Genomic DNA, 22,014 nt, shown 5'->3' with positions numbered 1-22,014 from the left:
ATTCTGCTCTTTAAGTGTAACAAACTAAGAGTCTGTTTAAGTGGTGGAGGAAAAAAAGACCCAGTAAATGCAAAAAACTCTGATTCCAGTAAAGTTTATGTAGAAATAAGCACAGGATAAAGTTCTGCCTGTAGATGTCTTGATTCAAATTTGGCACAGAATTGACAAATATCACATTTTAGGTAAATTAAAACATTTAAAAATGTATAAAAGTGTTAGTTTTACATCCTAATGCCTACAAAGCAGAGTACATGACTTAAATTTCAGCACAGAAAGCTTTAACGGATGACTAGTGCTGGTGGGAATGTAGCGACTCCATCTCCACTTCCATCGGCTGCTCACTGTGTGGCGGGGCTGACGGAGAGCTTGAGGACGTAGCTCGCGTGCTGCTGGCACCATTAGCCGGCTTGTGCCTCTGCTCTGGAGCCATCCGTGGGTAGAAGGGACCGACCAGCCAGTTGAGCGGCGTGTTGTTGACCACGTAATCCATGACGTTGTCGAGGGAGTCTTTCATTCTGGCCAGCTGGGCTCTGCTGCTGTTCAGCACCGAGTCCGGCACGTCTCCCAGCCTGTTGGCCTCGCTGAAGTTGGTGTACATTTGTGAGGCGGAGCGGCTGAGGGAGAGCGCCTCCTGTTGGATGTTGTTGGGGAGGCCCTGCAGGCTGGAGACGAGGGTGAGGCAGGTGGTCTGGAGCTGCTGGGTGAGGGAACGGGCCAGGGCCAAGGTGCGAGACTCGATCACCTGAGCGGAGCGGATGAACAGATAGATTTTAAATACTTCATCTTTCCTCGACAGTGTATGTTATCGCATTGCTTTCTTTTTCTCTCTGTCCACCTCCTTACCTCTGCCTCGTGACCATTCTCCTGGCTTGGACCACTGGACCTCCACGCCACCAGGGAGCTCAGCTTGTCGTTTACCATCTGGTTAGCCCCGTCGATATTCTTCCTGCCATATTCAATCTAGAAAAACAAACATTTCAACTGTTTATCCACAAGTAGTAAAATAAATAATGATCTTTTTGGAAGCTAATTCAAGGCAGCCCTTTTAATGAATATTTAGCTAGTGCTACTAATATTAATAATGAATAAAAAAAACCCACCAGGTCGACAGTGGTGTTCAGCTCAGAGATGAACTCCCTGCTTCGCTGCTTGGCGTCCTGGATTCTAGTCACCGCCCTGGTGTACGCCCGCTTCCTCAGCTTGGTGGAGAGGGAACCCAGGCGGACGTAGTAGCTCGGCTCCTTATTGTCAAAGCCTCGCACAGTTTTGGCCTCCAGCTCTGTCACGAGGAAAGGAAACATGAGCAAACAACATAGGATTTCTTTGAGTTCTGTTTAAGATGTTTGGCCAGCTTTTTTTGAGTGTAAAAGTAGCTGGAGGCTGTAAAAGGCTGTGAGGAATGTAGGCTAATAATCCACTGGTCAATCCCTCAAAACAAATCCATTTGAACTCGCGTACAGCGGAAGTTCACTCTAAACAACGGCTCCCTTAATGATGAAGAAAAACAGGCCACTAATGTAAACTATAATCCGATAAGTTCTGTTTTCCTGGAAACTGGGACTGTTAATCACTGACCTTTGATACAGCTTGTTACAAAACAAGCTTAATCTCACTTGCCTGTCCTATTTCTTGTTTGTATTTTATTTATTTAAACCAATTTTTAATAATCTTAGCAATAAGGAAAGACAAAAAGTTGTTCGAGCTTTACATCACACCGCTAAAATGATGTACGTGGTCCCACTCACCCAGCTCGTCCTCCGTCAGAGGCAGGTACTGCTCCACCAGACTCTCAGAGGTGCTCAGGGCCGTGTCCACTCCGCTGCTGACCAGCCGGGCCACTCTGCTCTCCAGCACCGTGCTGACACTCCCGCTCACGACGGCCCTGGTCTTCTCCATCCCGTCCTGCACGGCGCCCCGAGTCTTCTCCACGGCGCTGGTCAGAGTGTCCGAGACTGTGTCCTTGGCGCCGGACACTGTGCCTGTCATGACATCTTTGGCGGTGGTTACCACATCCTTGGCGCTGGAAACAATCTGGGCAGGGACAACATCGGCCAAGTATTAGTGAGGAAACAGTAGTTGAGAAACACAGGACATGGCCACAGATGACCCTTGATTGTTGTAATTGCGGCAGCTATTGGTAACTGGTCCGGTACATACCTGCTCAGACGGCTGGTGAAGAATGGGCAAGGTTTTCTCGATCTTGTCCAAACCTTTACAGGCCAGGTCATTGGCCAGGGCAACTGCAGGAAACAATAAAAATTTATTAAGTAGGTGTAACAAGGCAAAGCAGAAGCAAAAATGTCAATGAGAAAAGTGAATAAATGTCCCTTCAAGCTAAAGAATTGCATCAAGTGTTTATAACTGATACCGTGGTGATAATGAGTAAACAGAGAAACTGGGTGAAAGATCAAGATGAGTAAGCATCCTGACCTGCACTTCCTGTTTTCCTGCAATCTCTGTGTGACTCACCCGGTCAGCACATACTCATCCTCACAGTTTCACTTTGTTTGGGACATCCTTTAGACTCCTAAGCCACGTCTACCTATAGATCTCATCAGGTAATCTATAATAATAATAATCACACTGGAGGGGGTTTCGTACTCTGAGGCTCCAGCTTGTCGATGATGGGCGAAGCGGTGGTGAGCACCACAGAGGTGATGTTTCGGACTCCTACTTCGGCGACCTCGCACACGGTCCTGATGTAAGGGTGGGTCTCCTTGGTGTTGGTGTACACGGTGGACACCAGGCCGTAGGTGGAGCTCACCAGAGGGAGGCTGGTCACCCTCTCCACCACATTCTGTAAGGAAACACAGAGAATAGCAGGATTACAATACTCATATTCACAATTTAGCTTTGTTGTTCCTAGAAAAAAAGAAATATACTAACAAGATATACTAACTTTCTATTTGTAGAAAAAACTGGACAGTCATCCAGACTTTTTATGTTTAATTTTGTAAGGACTTTCTGTGTAACATTCAAAATAAAAGCACTTCCTAGTGTCTTTTCTTAGTATTTTGTCCTCCAGCTCATGCCACTTCCGGTTTCCACAAATATTAACAAAATAAGATGAAGTCTTTCTGCACTTACTTGATTGGGGATAACTGCAGCTGCTGCCATGTCTGCTGAAACAAAACCTACAGAGAGAGGACACAAAATAAGACGTCTCCACTCGGAAAAGAAAAGAAAATTGTTTAAAAAGTCGACTTTTGTCTCAAGAAAACCACAACTTGGCAGCAAATATCGGCGTATTACTTCCGTATTACAGCACTGCATCGTGTTAGATACATGATAATAAAGAAATAAGGTCGCTAAAAGTCACTTTAAAGAGACACAAGTAAGTAAGACAGCTAAAGACTCACCGTTGGTCTCGAGTGTGTCCGGGCTGACTGTAAGTGAGCTAACTGATACGACGTGAGAAGCGTCAGCAGCTGTATTTATATTCTATAATTATCGCGAGATGTAAGCGCAACGAGATGACGTCAGCCACGGTAACTTTTTCTAGGGCAAAGGTGAAAGAGGTAAAAGTTGAAGTGTGGGGGAATTTCCTCCATCACGTGGACGAGCTGTGACACAACATTTCACAAGACAAGTCACTTTTTTTTTTCTCTCTCCCTCTCGAAATACTAAATAATATTAATAAATATCACGATGAGGATGTTTTTCATGCCCTCAGGCATTTATTCCCACTCTCAATGTACTGACGCACAACAGGCAAGGAGGCTGTTTAAGACCTTAAGTCCAAGCCATGAAGCATTTAAACACTATAACCTGAGATAAAAGTCTGAAAACTAGATTTTTTTACTAATATTTTGGCCCCTCTACAAAAAGGCCCCCCCAGATAATTGTGTGCTTTATTAGTTTAAGATCAGATTTGAGCGCACAGGACTTCTGGGCTCAGACAGGGATCATCATGAATTACCATTTTCATTAAAGACTCAAAACCTCGTGATTGACATAGCTGAGAGTTATCGTAGTTTCATGACAGAAGATGATGGACAAGGATAGATTACAGGTCATTCCTCTTTGTTAGCTTCGAGTGTGTCGTCAGGGTCTTCTCTGTTTCCTCCAGGTTCTCCAGAACTTCCACTTCCCCCCCGTCTGTAAAAAAACATGTGTGTTAGGTCATTTGTCCCAGTGGCGGACTAAAAATGTTTGAGGGTCAAGGGCGACAAAAATAAAAAGGGCACCACATGTATGCGGGGGGGCGCCTGCACGTAGAAAATTGTGAGATATTCACCGCATTTTCTCCACTGGGAGGACACCATAGTGTAGTATAAAAGTATAGTATAAAAGACAAATTGTCTGAGGCTTTACTCATATTCTTCTGCAGGATGCAAATGAATAAATAAAGGAAATCAAACCCCAACTGTCTGTACATTTTCTGCCTTGGGAAATTCACATGATATGCTGCAGTAACAGTGACCACAAAGATCTGTGTTTTGTGCTGAGGAGTAAAATATCATGTTGCAGATATTAGTCTCGTCTAAAGTCTGGTAAAGATAATGTACATATGGGGCATATCACACAATGCACGTAATCTTCTGAACAATGTCTAAGTTTATGGACGACATGTTTTGGATCATCACACGTGGATATTTAGCTGACACTGATGTTGAACACAAAGCCTTTGCCGAGTCCATTCGAATTCATCGTCAAAATATTTCCTCACCGTGGAAGGAAGCCAGCGGCGCTGTACACTTGCTCTCGTGCTATTTATGAGAACCATTAGATGATATTTTTTAAATGAATGCATGAAATCCGACCGACCTAACACCCGGCTTAATACGTTTCTGATGACTTAATTTAATGGCCTGAGCGGTGCGTCAGCGGTTTAGCCTCAGATGAACAGTGTTTGCCAGTAGCTCATCAGAGCCACATGTGTGACTCTGTTCCCAATTTGAGAGAGCACTTGAATATTTTTCCTATGCGCCAGTACATATTTCTATGAAGAATTTTATTTGTACTCGTTATTAAAAATGTAAATGAAGTGTTTATGCGGTTTCTTTGATGGTGCACATTTGGAGGCCATATGAGGAAACGTGGGCTCAGCGCAGGTTCTCCGGTCGGCCAACACACTGGGGTCCTGGATTCTGTAGATAAACCCCTCGGGGCCCATTTATCAGCCCTTGTATAACTCAAATAGACACCATATGAAAATGTTGGCTGCAGCAAACCACAGACTTTAATTCTCAATAAGATTCTGTTTCGAAGGAAGTCAGAAGATTTCAAGTTATTTCTGATTTATTTCAAAACGACTGAGTGTACGCAGGCCTGCCTCCACACACAGACACCACGCTGTACTGGACATTGATCTGCTCATGATGATATTATCCACGTCATATTCTCTTTGAATTGCCTTTATGTGACTTGGTGGCGAGCAAAGTTCAACCAGTTGATCAAGAATTATGACTCACCAGGATAGCATGTTGAAATGTATAATAAAATGAATCATGAGCTTAAAGGATTATGGTACAGTCAGCGTCTTTTTAAATGTGGAAATGGGAAAATGTTGTGTTTTATGGTCCAGTTAGAGCATGGCCGCGATGCTGTGTGCATAAAACACGAGCTTCAGTGAAGACGTGTTAAATGTGTTCAGTATTAGTAACGATGTAACTGTCACTGGCTTCAGAGCACTGGGATGTTCAAAGTCATTTTATGTTCATTATGGAGGCAAAACTCCAAAATAAAAAGCCCAGCAGAGCTAGTCCGAACACAGGTGAGGGTCTCACATGTGAGGTTACTTGTAGACATAAGATTGAACTAATTAAGGAGGGGGAAATAAGCTTAATTAGAAGTTTATAAATAGTTTACAAGAGGATAGCATGATCTGATTTCACCATAACAAGCCCATTGACATGTACAGAAAGATATAATGTCGTATATTAAAAATACATTTAAATCTAAGGAAGGAGTCCAAATGTATTTGACAATACATGCCAATATATTGTCATTTTACTTACAGAACATAATGAATGTACACGTTGACATGTATTTAAAATGCATATAGTACTCCAGAATATATTTTTTGGAAGATATATGATTTATTTATTCTCTACAGTGCATGAAAAATGGCAATAATTAGTGTTTTTGTCATTATATTATAGAATATATAATAGTATATATTAAATAACATATATATATATATATATATATATATATATATGAAGTCCCCTCTGATTAGTACTCTGATTAACCACCTTGCGAAAACACAAATCCAAGTGACATCAGGGTCAATTTAGTTCAGTGTCCTAACTTGACTTGTCTGAACCTCATCTGATAATCTCGCAGCCTATCAGATGAAGCAAAGCGTCCAAACGCCCCAGGCCACAGTCAACTTCACTTTCTCAGTCTAACATTGTTTTCTGTTTCTCTGGAAAAGATCATTTCACAATAGAAGGACTAAATGTTGGAATTCATTCTTTAGTTTAGTTTTTTTTTAGTTTTTTTTATGCAATCACAGACCGCTTCGGATGCCAAGTAACTGAACGATGTGATACTGGAAATGAAAACGCTGCGACTCCTTTTTAAACGAGAACAGAAAGTGAAAGTTATAATTTATTCAAATGTAAGACCATCTGTTTGACAGAGCTTCTGGTGCTGCCTTCTAGTAGTGGTTGTTTCACTCTTTCTTAATGGAAAAGAAGATATTAACCATTTTGTTGAAATTCAAGTGCAAAGGTTAAGTGTTCATTAATGCAGCCTTAAAGTCTGACAACAATAAAACAAACACACACAGCATATTCCTCACTGTTACCTGATGGCCTAACCCGTCATCAGCACTCTGCCTACTCATGATACGTCTTTATGAGCACTGAACAGTCTAGTATTTACAGATTTAGGCCACTAGATGACACCAAAGTAGACAAAGTTGTTACTCATCACAGGCATCACAACCTGCGTCTTCCCCAAATGTTTCTTTGCCACCTCTTGTAATAGATGGTGTTCAGGTAGGGACCACCAGTGGGGTCACATGGTGCCCAAAATAATATCAGTGCGAATACATGTATGTTTCTGCTGTTTAACGACTGATATTGAGATATTAAAAAATGGGAGATAAAATAGTACATGTCAAGAATGATTTGGTGGAAGTGAAGCAATAAAGGGTCATACGTGCAGGATCGGAAAAGAGGTTTAGGAGACAGGAAACAGGAAACAGAATAAATACACAATCAGATTGAGGGATTGAGAGAGAGAGGCCCAATCCTAATACACCATATTTCGTGACAGTTTCGCGAGCTGCCGTGATACTACGCTGTTTTTTGACATATTGAGTAGATGTGCACAGTTCAGAGGCGGTAACGATCTGAGCCAAGCCTCATTGCACGGACAGTCGAGATGAAAAGACAGATCAGCCATGAAGCCTCTGCCCTCCTCTTATCCCTTGGGGGGTCTGCTGGTGTGCAGGTGTCAGCAGGGGTTACACAGTCTGGCAAGGCCTGAAGAGGAGATCCTCGCACGGCATCCCTCTTTTGTGCCCTCCCGAGACAGGTAGGGGGCCGTGGGCAGCGTGCCAAGGCTCCTGGCTGGGTAACGGATACCTGTGGGCTACTGGGAAAGTGTCACACCTCCGGATCACACACGGTCAGAGGCGCTGCGCGAAGAAAGAGCGCAGACAGAAGGGGGAAGACAGTGGGAGAGTGGCTGTCCTTTCAGGCTCTTTAGATCACGGGGAAAAGAGGCAGAGATGTGGCTTTGGAGCAGAGGAGAAAGGAAAGTGACATGTCTTTGGTGCAGCGGTATGCTTTGGTTAACTCTACCCTCAAACGCTGCTGCTGCCTTAATACATGCGCTGTCAGACATTGTAGCCTGAGCGAAGACCGCTGGTCTGCTGGACTGTCCATCAAACCTGCACTGGGGATTCAATTAGTACAGTGGGGTTATGAGTAGCATTACAGATACTCAATGGATAGCTGGGAGTGCTCTGAATTAAAGGAGCTTTGCATGTATTAATCAGTTTTTATTGGCCATATGTGAGCAGATTGCAACGTGACGTGATGAACGAGACCTTCCCCTTCTCTCTCAGTTGCTTATACAAGGCCGTGGAGGACAACAGAGCCTGACTTACACAGGCTGTATTAGCTAATGTAGCTAACGCCAGTTAGCTGGCTAACCAAGCGAGCTGCCTTTCCATCCACAGTCATAATAGTTTAATGGAAGGATTTTATTTCAACGGAGGTCAATACAGATGTTGTTGACAGGCTCACGTATGTGTTTTGTTTGCAGGACTCTGTAGGTACAACAGAGGTGGCTAGTGGTTGGAAAACCAAAACAAGCGAGCTAAAAGTCAAGGGAACTCCAGAGTCTCCGTGGGTTCATAACCTGGAGGGATACATTTACATATATCAGGAACCAATCCAAGATGAAGCGTGTCAGGTCAAGTCCTCCTAAGTTAACACTTCCTGTTTTGCAAATATATCTTAATCCATGTTGCTGATGTTATTGCAGACGTTATAGTCGTCATCGCAGCTGTTTGCTGCAAGGCACTCATTATCTTTCGTTGAGTCATGTCAGAGAATACCTTTTTGGCTCTGTTCAGAATTAAACCCTTTATTACATTTGAGCAATAACAAATAAAACGCTGGAAAAATACGGTACAGTATAATTATTGGCGATATTAACAGACGGACGTGGAAAAAAGGACATGAAATGAATGGAGCTGCCGTCATGAAGAAATGTCTGGCTGTCACTTTGATCAAGTAGGGGTGGACTAAGTATCGGCTGTTCTTGTCGTCAGAGTGAATTTACACCAGAATTTCAACATCTGGGAACAAAAATAGCCACACAAAGTTTTGTGGCCCCGCTGCTAAATTTGGCAGTATTATTCTTCCCAGCGTCAACTCGACCCCGGAGCTGGAGAGCTTGTGCACGCGGAAATGAACGACATTTTAACAAGACGCATGCCCTCTAGAAATAACCATTACTTCAGCCTTTAATAAACAACAGACCTATGCGGACAATGTGTGTGCAGCGGGGCGGTAACCGCAGATTTATAGCGACAATATAGGCAAATAGACAAGAACAGGATCTTGTTAAGCAAGGCTCTGTGCACCTGTCCGATGTAATCCTCAAATAATGACTCCGGCTCATTAGCTAAGACATCCACGTTAACCGTCTACGCGTCCCGCTGAGAGGATCGAGACGGAAAATGAGTCAACAACTGTAGAAGGTTAAAAGTGTGAGCAAAGGTCCGACACTTGCTCCAGCAGGACCACACCCTGACCCCACTTCTACCTCGGTGATGCTTTTTTTTGTACTAATTTTCACAGGGAGGACATCAGAGCTCTCACATTACATCGCTGGAAAAGCACTGCACTGATCGCTGACCTCCGAGGCTCAGATATAATTGCTAAGCCAGTCAATGAGCGCATACTTTGAATGGGTCAGATGGGAGGTGAGAAAATGACCACAGAAGGCTATCCCTCGTGTTGGTCGGACACCATCCCACATGACCCCGCCATGTTTTGTTTTCACAGAGCCGTGCTGGGATTAGCAGGCCGGCTGTTTGTGCTGGCAAAGGGGCAGCAATTCACGGCTATATTTTCTGGGTGCTGTTGCTGACAACCAGACAGAGTCCTAGTAATTATGATATAATTGAGAATGATCTAAAACCAAATGTCCGAGCCAGTGTTTACAGAAAACAGCTGCTTAAATAGGCACTTAGAAGGAATTAGAATAACATTTTTTATGTCCCAGCGTGAGTGTGTCTCTGTCTGTGTGCAAGTGTGCATATATGCGTGGGTTGGCTATTTGGGCACCTACACAGACAAACTCTTTGTTTTGGAAGTGTTCGCTTAAGTCTTCGGGGGCAGACAGGAGCCAAGAACAACGTGGGAAATGGGCCCTTGCTTCATTTCTGCTTTCTCTCCGGGCTTTTCCTTTGCAGTCTCTCTGTCAGATGGACATTCAGCTGGCCTCCAAAACAGTACCTGAGGCGTGCAGAAGTTTGGAGAAACCAAGGGAACGCTGCTCGGACACGAGAGGAGCCATAATGGGAACCGAGTGGCAGCTGACAGCCGGGCCAAGCCGTCTGTCATTTCCCTCTCCTTTTCTCTGTCTTCCCTTTTCTTTCGCACACACGTGTTGTCAACGGAAGACGTGCACCCAAGCAGGCCTCAGCCCAGGTGGTCTCGACGGGTAGCCAGTAGTCTGCAGCGCGGTACAAGACGCTGAAATCTGAAGCAACCGCACTGGCAGGAGCAGGATTCGCTGTGAGGTCCGGGCCCTGCGATGTTACATGACCTACAATGCTTGTCGTCTCCAGTCAGCAATTAGTCCGTGCCATATTCCAGGAAATAAAGGAGATGAGTCATAAAAATGGTGATGTGCTGACACAATATCAAGCACACATGTTTGTCGGCATCCCCCGAAAGCCTCACGGAAAAAACACTAATTACAAAGTAATACCTCACTGATGAGATTCAAACGGAACCCAAATTAGAGGAAGATGCAAAAACTAAAATAAAATACTAGATTTTCAGTTTTTCTAGATAACAATATTAGGCAATACATCTACTTCCTGGCTACATAATGACCCAGATCTTCTGCGTTGAGCTGCCCATAGATGTTCCTACTAAGACTTCTGATGACCGAGCCGGCTAACTTCCGCTTAAATAGAGATAAAATGATTTATTTGACATTTTCCGCAGAACTAAATAAGCACCTGCCACTTCAGACATTGTTTCTACATTAGCTTAGCTGCAGCTCTGCCTTTGTAGCTCATAAAATAAACACGTAGCAGGAATACAGAAGGTAAAAAAAAAAAACAAGCTTGGACACTTATTTGCCCGATCCGCGTAGATGAAACTGATCCTAGAGGATGTTTAGTCGTCTTTGGCCTACATAACACTGTTCAACTCTTCTGCCAGCGACCAGCCTGCAGTAGATTTTCTGAAACAACAGACATCCTCATCCACATCATACCGGTGCCCTTTTCTGCCGCTCTGTTTCTTTTTCTACTCGCCTCTTGATTATTTTCTTCTGATTTGAGCTGAGCTGCAATAAGCATGGAAAATCTGATGAGCCTACCTAAGAAACCGTTTCTCAGGTTAACTTTGTCATTAGATGACAGGAAATCCTGGATTTGTGCAGTATGATGCCTTAATCTCCTTATGTGGAACCGAGTGCCAGTTATTCATTGGTAAATAGTTCGGGCAAATGTGTTAATATTCATCCAGCAGTATTTTTGTTATTTGCCGTAAGCTGGGATTTGTATGTAATCAGATAGTTCCCTAAAGAAAGAAAGAAAAATGATACCCTCGGGGCCCTCGGATGAGCTGGCTGATCATTGCCAACAGTGTGAAGAGTGTTGTGCCCACTGTCTACATTTCTGACTGGTGGTTTGTGGCATGATGCCCTCAGACAGCACGCACTGGACATGACATGCCTGATGGAACGCGATGCCTGCAGCTGAAACAGATCCGCGCTGACAGACAGACAGGTTACCGTACCCTTAGCGGGCCTGGCATTCCCCGGACACTGTGGCCCAGCGGTGGCAAGAGCTTTCGTTTCCTCCGAAGTCTCAGGCATGAGCAGACACACACACACGCACACAAACACACACACACACACACACACACACACAGATAGGATGCCAAATTCCACAGAGCCGTAAAGGCAATCAGGGACAGATGAGAAAGGCAACCAAGTAGTGGTAAACCGCATGCCAGGGGGCTGGAAGCAATAACAAGGTGCCACAATAACACTCGGAGGAGTTTGTGCGCTTCATGTCGTTTGCTTATTTCGACACCATTCATAAAAATGAAGGTAGCCTAGAGCCAGCATGCAGTTAGCTTAGCTTAGCATGAATACTGGGAGCGGGGAGAAACAAACAGCTAGCTTGGCTCTGTCCAAATGTGACAAACTCTACCTAGCAGCACCTCTACACAGTGCTGTAGGGGACTTTCAAAGGCTAACCCGGAAGTTAGCTTCGCCCTGGTTCCCGGCATGATGACGTTTAATGTTCAGTGTTGTTTACTGGCCTGTTTTAAAAAACCAATTGACTTTGTGCAAACATGCTAACTCATTTCCTGTGGCACTTAGCTTAAACTAATTGGTATGTTATATCCTGTTAGCCTATATTGTACAAAGACCAAGTGCAAAAATAAAGTTGTAGTTATACATGGGGGTTATATGACTACTTCTATTGTTGCCGTGACTTATTACAGTTGTGTCGTCTCTGTGAGGTAGAAATTATATCAGTCTTTTCTCCTGTTTACTGTCTTTAAGGTAAGTTAACCATCACCTGGCTGTGACTTCATATTTCATGGCCTCACATCAGAGTGGTATCTTGCTGAGAGAATGTTTTCCTCCCCCAAACCTTTTTCTCCTAATCACAAGGTTTCAGTTGCAAAACTGCTTTTAGGAATCTGTTAGCTGCCTCTTTCATGCAAAAACAAGCTAGCTGGTGTCCCATGAAGGGCATTTTCCCTCGCTGGTATCTGGCAAATTCCTGCCCTCTCTTTGAACACATGTGACAAGCAGCGCTTTGACTCTCAGGCCAAATATCACTGATCAAACAGCTATGTTTGGTGTCAGCCAAGGGGAGACAACTAGGTTACTCATATGGGGGGCACTGACCTGCCCCAAGTATGTTTAGCTAGGAAACCAACACATGTACTGTACATACTGCGGCCCTATTTTGCACTTGTAAAGTCATGCTTATGCTTGCTTGTGTGTCCGAACATATAAACATGCAGAGTAAAAACGGTGGTAGCTGCTGAAACGGTCTCATTGAGCATCCACCATCCAGCCCATCATTGCATTCAAACAAAGGATCTCAGGGAAAAGACTGTCATTAGCTTCTGCCTCAACCTCTTATTTGTCCTCACTCACAGAAAATTCCCTAAGATCTGTTGAGCAAACGACTGACAGATGCTATTTAAGCTTCTGGAGTCCCTAAAAATACATTCGCGCTCGGGGGCAGTGATTTTGCAACTCTGCTGATGGGCGCTTTGAGCGAGCGATCCCGCTGAACACGTCCATCAATAAGAGCACACCAGCGTTTGTAACACGAGGACGTGGCTTAGCCAAGCACCGGCAGTCACAGTGAATGTAAACTATTCATGTCTTGAAGCATTATCTGCTGCTTGCTCTGCCTTTGTGGGGTGTCTGCGGTGCTCGGAGGGTGTCGGGGCTGGTCAAGGTTCAACAAGAGGCTCCCAGAGTCTGTCAAAGACACTGGACTTTTCATGACGAGCGGCATGAGCAGGTACACTATTAAGGCAGATTTAACCTCCGAGGTGGAAAGGAAGTGATTTCAACCCCCACCTCGACCTTCAGGTAAAGATTTTTTTTCCTCTCCTGGGGAAATAAACATTTACATTCCTGCGCTCGGTGTGTTAATAGAGATTAAGCTGAATTCAAGCCTGCGTGTCAGGCAGCAATTCAGGTAGCTCATACCATACATACCTATACTATTGTGTGGCTCTCAAAGGGCATCCTCGTCAGTCCTTTGAGCTTGGCTGAGGTAAGATGACATTTTCGAAGGAACATTGTTATTAAGGTGGCCCTGGACAGCTTCAAAAGCCACAAGTGAGTGCTAATGCCACACCGGCTTCAAAGAACTTAATGTCTCTTGTTTTAATGAAGGTATGGGATCAAAAGGAAGAGGAGTTGCCGACCCGAGCCATCAATTATACTGTAATGCAAGATTCCTTTCTCACTGAAGTGGAAAATGTTGTGCTTCTTATTATAGTTTATTTCTAAATATGATTTAATCACCACAAAAAGGATTCCAACCCTTAGATGGTACAGTTCATTTACTGTTCTCAAAAAGTAAAAACACATCGGGTCAGGCCGGCATTTGACCTTCTTTTGGACCCACATTAAGGCGGCGTTCGTTTTCAAGATGCAACGCAGGCCTTTCGTTGAATTGCATGAAAAACACAATCCTCGCAAACACAGAGGGAACTGTGATTGTTATTGGAGCCGGAAAGTAATGACATGGGTCCCATCGAGGTAAATCAGAAACAACAGCAGATTTCCATCACATGCCAGCAAGAGGCCAAGAGCATGAACGTTTCATTCCATCCAGTTGATCTCAGTTCGTAAGCAGTCGGAGAGCTTGATTCAGATAAAACTCCTCTTGACCTTAAATGGCACATGGTTGGCAGCGCCGGGCGTCTAACTCGAAAGACTAATGCATTTCATACTTGTGACTAAATCTAAAGCTGTGAAAAAAGTAGGCGAAATCCTCGACTGGTGCACAGCCGACAACACATGGCCCACGTTCCAGCTGAAGCTCAAGGACCTGTGGTCCACATGGTGTAGGGAGAGGGGGCCTTTCTGGTGTCGTGTTAGGCCTTCCTTCAGTATAATTCAGCTCTGTGAGTAATCAGCAAAGCAATGATGATTAAATCAGCGAGACAGGAAACCACAGCCAGCGATAGCTTGAGAGGATGAAATCTACTTTGACATGTTATTGGATATTCAGAGCGGTTATGACAAAGGGAAAAATTAATATGTTCTGTTGTTTTACTTTCTAGCTGAGAGTTGGTCGAGAGGATTGTTGCCACTCTCATGTCTGTACCATAAATATGTAGCTGGACTATTAGCGTAGCATACAGACTGAAAGCAAATGAAAACAGCTAGCATGGCTCTGAAATGTTACTCTGTGAACTTTAGAGGTGCTTAGAGGTGGAAAGAGCCAGGCTATGTGTTAACTGCTGTTGTACATTTTTGCACTAAGCTAAGCTAACTGGTTTCTGGCTGCAGCTATCTTTTTACTGTAGGCAACGTATGTTAGACGTGCTTAAAGCAACAACTTTAGGTTTTTGTACAGATTATAATACCTTTAGAAAGACAGGCTAGTTGTTTCCTCTTGTTTCCAGTCTTTGTGCTAAGCTAAGCTAACGGTTTCTGGCTTCTTTTTCCTGTAGGCTATGTGAGACATGCTTAAAGACAGGCTAGTCATTTCCTTTTGTTTCCAGTCTTTGTGCTAAGCTAAGCTAAGCTAACTGGTTTCTGGCTGTAGCTATCTTTTTACTGTAGGCTACGTATGTGAGACATGCTTAAAGACAGGCTAGTTGTTTCCTCTTGTTTCCAGTCTTTGTGCTATGCTAAGCTAAGCTAACCAGCTACTGTCTCCGTCATCATGTGCTGCAGGGATGACATATTTTTGCAGGCTAACCTGGAAATTAGCATCGCCCTGCCTCCCTCGACAAAAACGTACGGGGATTTTTGACTTGGATTTTGGATGAAAGCTAACGTTAGGCTACAAACAAACTACACTGCGATCCTGTGACTTCAACGTCACCAACACTAAGCTCACTATGTATACACACTTTAATATAAATGGATCGATCAACAAGTTGTAAAGTTGGAGTTACAATAGTTTGCAAGAGGAACGAGTGAGTAGATGAGTAGCAGTCGTCAGTTAGCCACTTGTTAGCGATCTTTTTTGAGACATGTAAACGCTTTATAATTCAAACGTGGGGTATTTACAGACGTATTTAACGTCGTAAAACAAAACATGAAAATATCCTAAGCTTGTGTCAACCACAGACCTTATTTTAGACATTTAACCAAAAACCCATTTAAAAAACCCATTGACTGAGACGAGGGAACTGGAGCGGCACGAACGACAAAGTGTTGGTGTTATTTTGACATTCCTGTTGGGTTACTGGATCAAAACAAGTCCTCATTCAGGTGGTTTTCTAACCATTGGTACTGCTTAAAAGTATTGAATTGGTGCTCATCGGTTTGTATTTTGGAGTGTCGCGTTTCACTGGTGTGCAAATGAAGCCTTCACGGAGCAAAAGAAAAAATGATCATGGATGTAATCTGTCATCTATTTGTTTATATTACCCCGAAAACAAGATTTAGCATTACACCCGGGGCATTAAAATGGTACCAAATTTCCCAAAAGTATCTGTATTCATATCAGTAAGCAGACATGAGTGATTATTTCACCGTGTGTTGACACTTTAGACTCTTTCAAGCCACAACTTTGTCAAAACCCACAATATTTATGCCAAAACACAATTAGCAGCTCTGAGTGTTGTACTGACATTGGATGCTAGCCTCTCTCCTTAAAGCCCCCCCCACCCCCCTCCATCATCACACTCGCGTGCAGAACGACACCGAGCATCACTTGAAGCTCCTCGTGTCTGTGCACCGGCTCGGCCAATCAGCGCGCGGCGGCGCGGGACTGTGTTTCTTTAAGAATGTAAGGTGGGTGAGCCCCTTTTCCTGACGCACGCCTGGTATGCAAACATAAATTTAGCAGCAACGTGTTTGCGGGGGGAACAAAATATCTGGAAGCGACCGTGAAGTGTCATGTCGTCTCTGGCGGTTCTTGGCTGACTTTAACCTTTTTTTTTTTTTTTTTTTTTTTTCTCCCACCACCACCACCGCCGCCACCACCACCCCTCCTCCTGTGTGAAGTGGAGCCGGAGAGCGGAGCAGAGCAGAGCGGACCTCTTTACTCCCTGAGTGACTGGACAGACCCGGGACAGGCTGGACAAGGGAGCAGGGGCACACAGCTGTCTCTTCACACGTCTTTCTGAAAGTAACAGTGAATTTATCAGCGGTGGGAGATGACAGGGGGCTGCCGGTGGACGACTGGGCTGCTTCTCGCCGCTGTTTGTGTGGAGGTAAGCTGCAGCGTGCTTTAACTTTTGAAGCCCGGTCCATTCAAGAGTTTGAGAGAGAGAGGGAGAGAGAGAGAGAGAGAGAGAGAGAGAGGATGGCGCGTCACTGGGTTTGGTTGAAGTTGACGCACCCCGAAACCGCTGTCATTTTACCAAAATAAACTGTGTCGCACCTTTTTTTGTTCAGTTCACGTAGAAAGAAACGAGGCACCTTGTGCTTTTAATTTGAAAATGACGAGTTCAAATCACTGTTGTGAGCCGTCCTGACTCCCAGGTGCTCTGGGTGTAAATTATTAAAAAATAAAAAATCTTATTTTTTTTAAATAAATCATATTCTTGCTGTGTACAATTGAATTCAGGGCTGATTTATTCCTACATATATATACTGGACCCATCAGTAGTAATTATTTGTGCATAAGCCACATAAAATACCTATTTTATAAGGAAACTTCCAGAAATAAACAATAAATTATATAATTTATTCATCTATGTATTTTATTTCTTTAATTGTGAGGCGTTGATTGGACTTCTTCTTCCTGTGATGCTGCACAGTGGATGCGATGACCCTGTGGTGTTGTCACTGAGTCCGAAATGACAAAATATCTTGCTGTAAAATATCAACAACAAAAAAATAATAACAAGAAACTGAGAAGTTTGAAAATATTCAAAATGTGCTGAGTAACCAGAGTCTGTTATGTAATTTAAGGTGCAGTATGTAGTTTTGGCAGAAGAAAAAATAAAAATCTTCATTGACGGATTCAATTTAAGCCTAAACAAACCAAATAAACAAACTCTTTGTTTTCATGACTGAATAAACTGCATAAACAAACTGACCTGAAAGGACAAAACTATTTTATTCTGTTTGACTTTGTTTATATGTGGCGGACCCTGCCACTTTTCTAGCTTCAAACAGTGTCCTGGGATCTTATCCTCCTTTGAGAACAGCTTGTTTATTCAGTTACGGAAAAATAAATACATCTGAGTTTGTATCATTACCTTATTTACATTGTAAATATCAAAATCTGAGTTTGAATTTCTTCTCTAAAACTACGTAGTGCCCCTTTAATATACTACAACCTTTGAAAGCAGAGTCACAACTTGCTTTTATCATGCAACGTCAAACCTAAAAACTTAATGGGAGACGGTGTTGGCTGTCCTCTGAAAGGTCGAAGCTTATCTGTCCCGCGTTGAACAAAATACTAAGATCAGTCCGGCCAACTGACACAAATCACTACTGCGATACCTCGACACGTTATCTCCTCGGGGCCTGTCATGCACATGCATCATACATGCAGTACGGAGCTGTACAAAAGCTGACACATGCTGCTCAACAGAACAGCAGAGTTTTAAGTGGAGCACAAAGTCAGTTGTTTGGCCTGCAGACAGACTTTAAGGTCTCAAACAGAAGGGCGGGATGCCACTGTCAGCATGTGTAAATGACCACGACAGGTGCTAATAGCACTTCAAGGTGATTTAGGCTTCAGACACCCTGGCTGCCATGTAGCCCAGCTGAGCACGTCCGCGCTGTAATCAGTAAATGTCTGTGACAGAGGAGCGCTTGAGGCTTTCCAACTCTTTCCAGGCCACTGTCCAGTGCTGGCCGTATTGTGTTACAGTTTAAATATTGGGGGGGAAAATCACGAAATGGCACAATAATGGTCTTACAATGTGTATGGGCATCAGACTGGAGCTGCGTGCTCAGATCTTTGATTATGTTTTCACGATTATCCAAAGAGCATGAATGATTATCTGCAGTTTGGAGCATGTGTGTCTTTAATTCTCCCACATTAACAGATTTTTCTCTGCGGTCAAAGTGCACTATAATTGATTGCACTTAACTCCGTTGAGCTGCTCAGCTCAGCGTCTAGAATGCGATACGCCCTAACATTGATTTCTGTGTTGCAACAAGTGGCGGAGGTTAGATTGTTTTGTGTCTGTCGCACACAGCCAGACTGAGTAACGACTCGGCGAGTGGTCATGAGAAGCTTTACCATCTGTGCGAGGAGTGACTGCGCAGCATGAGTCAGCACTGGACATTTATCTGTTCAGCGACCCTGTGCTTTGCGTCAGAGACCCCCGGGGATCAACAAGTGCTGCCTCCCGGGGGTCTCTGCTTTGCAGTGGCCTTTTTTTTTCCTTTTCATCCCCACTCTCAGGTCAAAAGTCTCTGCATTTCTCTTTAACTGAAGAATGAGACTCTATATTTGTGCGTATGGCAAGTTGTGTGATTTGTGTGTGTGGGCCAAATGGCCTGCGGCTCCAACCCTAAATGGAATAGACCTTCCTTTGTGGGTGACATAATGACATACCTCGAGTGATTCTTGGAGGGTCTTGTTGCCCTCACTCTCTTCCCTTGATTTGTGCAGCAAAGTGGAACCTTCCAGAGGCTTTTTTCCCCCTCCTTTTAGCTGGATGGGGATTTGAAGGTGGTTATGTGCGCAGAAGGCTCTGACCTTAAAAGACACTCAAGCATCTCTCTGAGCACCAAGGTTAGTGCCTGTAAATACTGATCTGGCACCAGCCAAGGCGACGGAGCAAAGCAAATCCTTTCTGTTATGCCTTAATTTTTGTTCTTTTTGGCATTTGCCTCCCCGTGGCTCTCTTGCTTTTGCCTTTTGCCTCCTTTTTTTAATGTTGAATATTACTTTAGTGCTCAATCTTCATCAAATTTGGTGTTACAGGCAGGAATGCACCAGTTTCGTGAGTGAACAACGTAACTCCCCCATAATGTCCTGCGTGAAACCAAAAGTCAACATCGACAAAGTAGTTTTGTTGCCATACAACCGTTTGACAATGTTAACCACGTTTGTTAACCACATTATTATTGTTAGCACGACACCAAAGGTCACCTGACTATGACGAAGAAGGACGAAGGTGAGATGGATGATTTGCACGTGTCAACGGGGTTACATTTCTTGCAAAATGCTTGAAATGCATGACATGACACGTTAAATGTTCTGAATTTATACACCATCCCATGAGATCAGGTTGCTCAGCCCTTTATTTCCTGGGCCTGATTAAACATTTAATAAAAGTTACAAAACGAGTTGCTACATTTATAAAAGTTCTTGCAAGCTTAGCTAACGTCAGCTAACGTAAACTACTTTTCTCATGAAGGCCTATAGGCATATAGCAGGCTAATAGGATACTGTATTTAAAGTAGATTGGTGATGTTTGGCTAGTCTGTAACTTACAGAGACTTTGAAAGACAGATATAAAACTCCCATTTTCTTCGTCTAAACACAGGTTAATCTACCAGGTTAAGCCTCTTTAATATCATTCCTTCAAACAAACCACAGCAAACAAACAGACCGTGACAATTATATTTCTATTGAAGTCGAGGAAATTGCTCTCCTTTTGGGAAGTTCCTGGTAAACGACGGCGTTCATGTTTTTTGACACATGATGGATTTAAGTCAGCTGCCAGACTTCATCACAGTGTACGGCTGCCACACTCACTTCACTACATGCCTTTCTTTGTAATTACTCAGCTGGAATTCAAAAGGAAATTAGCCACAAAAGCAACAGATTTTGATGTTTATTAAAGGAAATGGTCCCTCTCAGATTCTTAATGCAGCAGGCAGGGCGTATTGAAGTCCTCAGGATGGGGAAGCTTTGGGGTCTAATGGCAGGATTAAGTGGGGTCACGGCGTGCAACCGGTCCCGAGCGATCGTCCGTCAACAACAACTTGTCTTGTTCTCCGAAGCGCGCTCCTCGGCTTGATTGCTTCATCATAAAGACCACAAACTATCCAATTAGCTTTCATGAGTGCCTTTGTTGTGGACGCAAGTGGAATGGGAAGTGAATTAATTTTGAGAGGGATTGGTCCCACTTGAGGAGTAAAGGAAAGGGCTCCGCAGAACATCTGGCCAGTGATGGATGGATGGAGCAAGTTTTTGGAGTGCATTAACAAAACCGAGTGTTTTCAGTTACGCTGCAAAAGCCTTCATACTCATCTCATTGTTCCCATCTGGGCTTAATCTGTGGAGCGAGACTGAGGGTTGCTCAGTGTGGAAGTGCTGAAGTGTATGTGTGCAATATTATTCTCAATCCAAGGCCAGAATTCACTGGTACTCGTGTCTGCGTAAATTGCCAAGATGCCCGCAAACTGTTTTCGCTTTTCATGCAGTGCTCTAAGTGTTCCTGGCACGGCAGCCATATTTCCTGCGTGTCCTACTCAGGTGTACGGGGATGCTGCTCTTCCAACACTGGAAATCAAGAGAGCAGGCATTCATCCTTATAGAGCCGGGGCCAAAAGGAAGTAGCTTCAAACCATCCTCAGTGGGCCAATGAAGGAAAAGTCCTCGGAACAGAACAAGACATGGCAGCTTCTACTGGATGTTGAGTCCCAGAGAAGGTTCAGTTTCAACAGTATTTGTAATAAACCTATGGCTAGGCTAAGGACTAGCACTCATCTCCCATTTGTATTTGAATCAGAGTCCTTCAGCTCCCCAATCAGAGATCTCACAAACGTGGCATGGCGGAAGAAGAATATGTAAGATTAGACCTGGATAGCAGTCCTTGATGACGACCTCATTTTTAGTTAAATCAATATTGAGACATTAGGGAAATGTGCTTATTCGCTTTCAGGCAAAGAGTTAGGTGAGAAAATTGATATCCCTCTAATGTTTGTATGCTAAATATGAAGCTAGGGGATGATTAGCTTAGCCTATTTTAGCATTAAGATATCAAGGGGAAATGTGTGTGGATTAAAAAAACGTGTTATAGCGTGTTAATTAGGAAGGTTTAGAGGGGTTGGTAGGCAGACTCTTTACCTTTGGACAGAGTCAGACTAGCTGTTTCCCTGTGCTTCTAGCTTGTAGCTATGCTAAGCTAAATGTCTCCTGGCTTGCTTTAAATTAGACATACAGATATTGATCCTCTCAGCAAGAATGCAACATAGTGTTCCCTAAAATATTTCCCAAGAAGTGTTGGATGAGACAATTGATACCACTCATCTGTTTGTATTCTAGCTAAATCTGAAGCTAGGGGATGTTAGCTTAGCTTAGCGTTAAGATTTTGAGGGGAAACAGGTATGGATTAAGCAAATGCGATATGACGTTTCGTCTGATTAAGATGCACTCGTAAGCAGATTTCGAAAAGAGCCAGGCTAGCTTTGTTCCTCTGCGTTTAGTCTTTATGTTAAGCTAACTGTCTCCTGGCTCTAGGTTCACAGTTAGCATGAAGACATGAACGAGGGTGGCATCCATCCTCTCATGGACAAGAAGGCACAAAAGGGTATTCCCCAAAAATATTTCCCGAAATGTCAAAGTTTCATCAACATCAGGAGTTGATTAACGAACCACGCCATGTGAAAATTGAAAAGATGTGGAACGGAGTATGTGGATTTTGCCGTTTCCCCTTCAAAATCTCGTGGAACTTGATAGTGTTGTTTGCCTTTCAATCATTTGATGCCAAGTTCTAA

General features: G+C 43.7%; 2 protein-coding genes across 2 annotated transcripts in view; one reads left to right on the top strand and one right to left on the bottom strand.

The window, feature by feature from the left end:
• Positions 1 to 78: 78 nt before the first annotated feature.
• plin2 (perilipin 2) lies at positions 79 to 3,419 on the bottom strand. The gene is made up of 8 exons (XM_084344294.1): positions 3,360 to 3,419; positions 3,088 to 3,134; positions 2,602 to 2,797; positions 2,158 to 2,240; positions 1,746 to 2,031; positions 1,101 to 1,279; positions 844 to 960; positions 79 to 742 (listed from the first exon to the last, which is right to left on the bottom strand). The coding sequence occupies exons 2-8, from the start codon at positions 3,115 to 3,117 to the stop codon at positions 290 to 292; spliced, it is 1,344 nt and encodes a 447-aa protein (XP_084200420.1). The 5' UTR covers positions 3,118 to 3,134; positions 3,360 to 3,419; the 3' UTR covers positions 79 to 289.
• Positions 3,420 to 16,252: 12,833 nt separating this feature from the next.
• Positions 16,253 to 22,014, top strand: part of LOC311251736 (ADAMTS-like protein 1) — a 91,059-nt gene continuing 85,297 nt past the window's right edge. The window contains exon 1 of the mRNA XM_084344368.1: positions 16,253 to 16,592. Within this exon, the coding sequence (XP_084200494.1) occupies positions 16,536 to 16,592 (57 nt within the window). The 5' untranslated portion in view covers positions 16,253 to 16,535. The remainder of the gene's footprint in view (positions 16,593 to 22,014) is intronic.

Source organism: Pagrus pagrus, assembly GCF_965226575.1.
Source record: "Pagrus pagrus genome assembly, chromosome: 22".
In the NCBI taxonomy this organism is placed as follows: Eukaryota; Metazoa; Chordata; class Actinopteri; order Spariformes; family Sparidae; genus Pagrus; species Pagrus pagrus.
The sequence above is the reverse complement of the archived record's forward strand: the minus strand, read 5'-3'. Positions and strand labels throughout refer to the sequence as shown.

Excerpts from the sequence above, each read along its gene's own strand:
- plin2 (XM_084344294.1), bottom strand. The coding sequence starts at position 3,117 with ATGGCAGCAGCTGCAGTTATCCCCAATCAA. Across the intron at positions 2,798-3,087 it reads CTGCAGTTATCCCCAATCAA|AATGTGGTGGAGAGGGTGAC; the intron begins GTAAGTGCAGAA and ends GTTTCCTTACAG. Across the intron at positions 2,241-2,601 it reads CGACAAGCTGGAGCCTCAGA|TTGCCCTGGCCAATGACCTG; the intron begins GTACGAAACCCC and ends TGTTTCCTGCAG.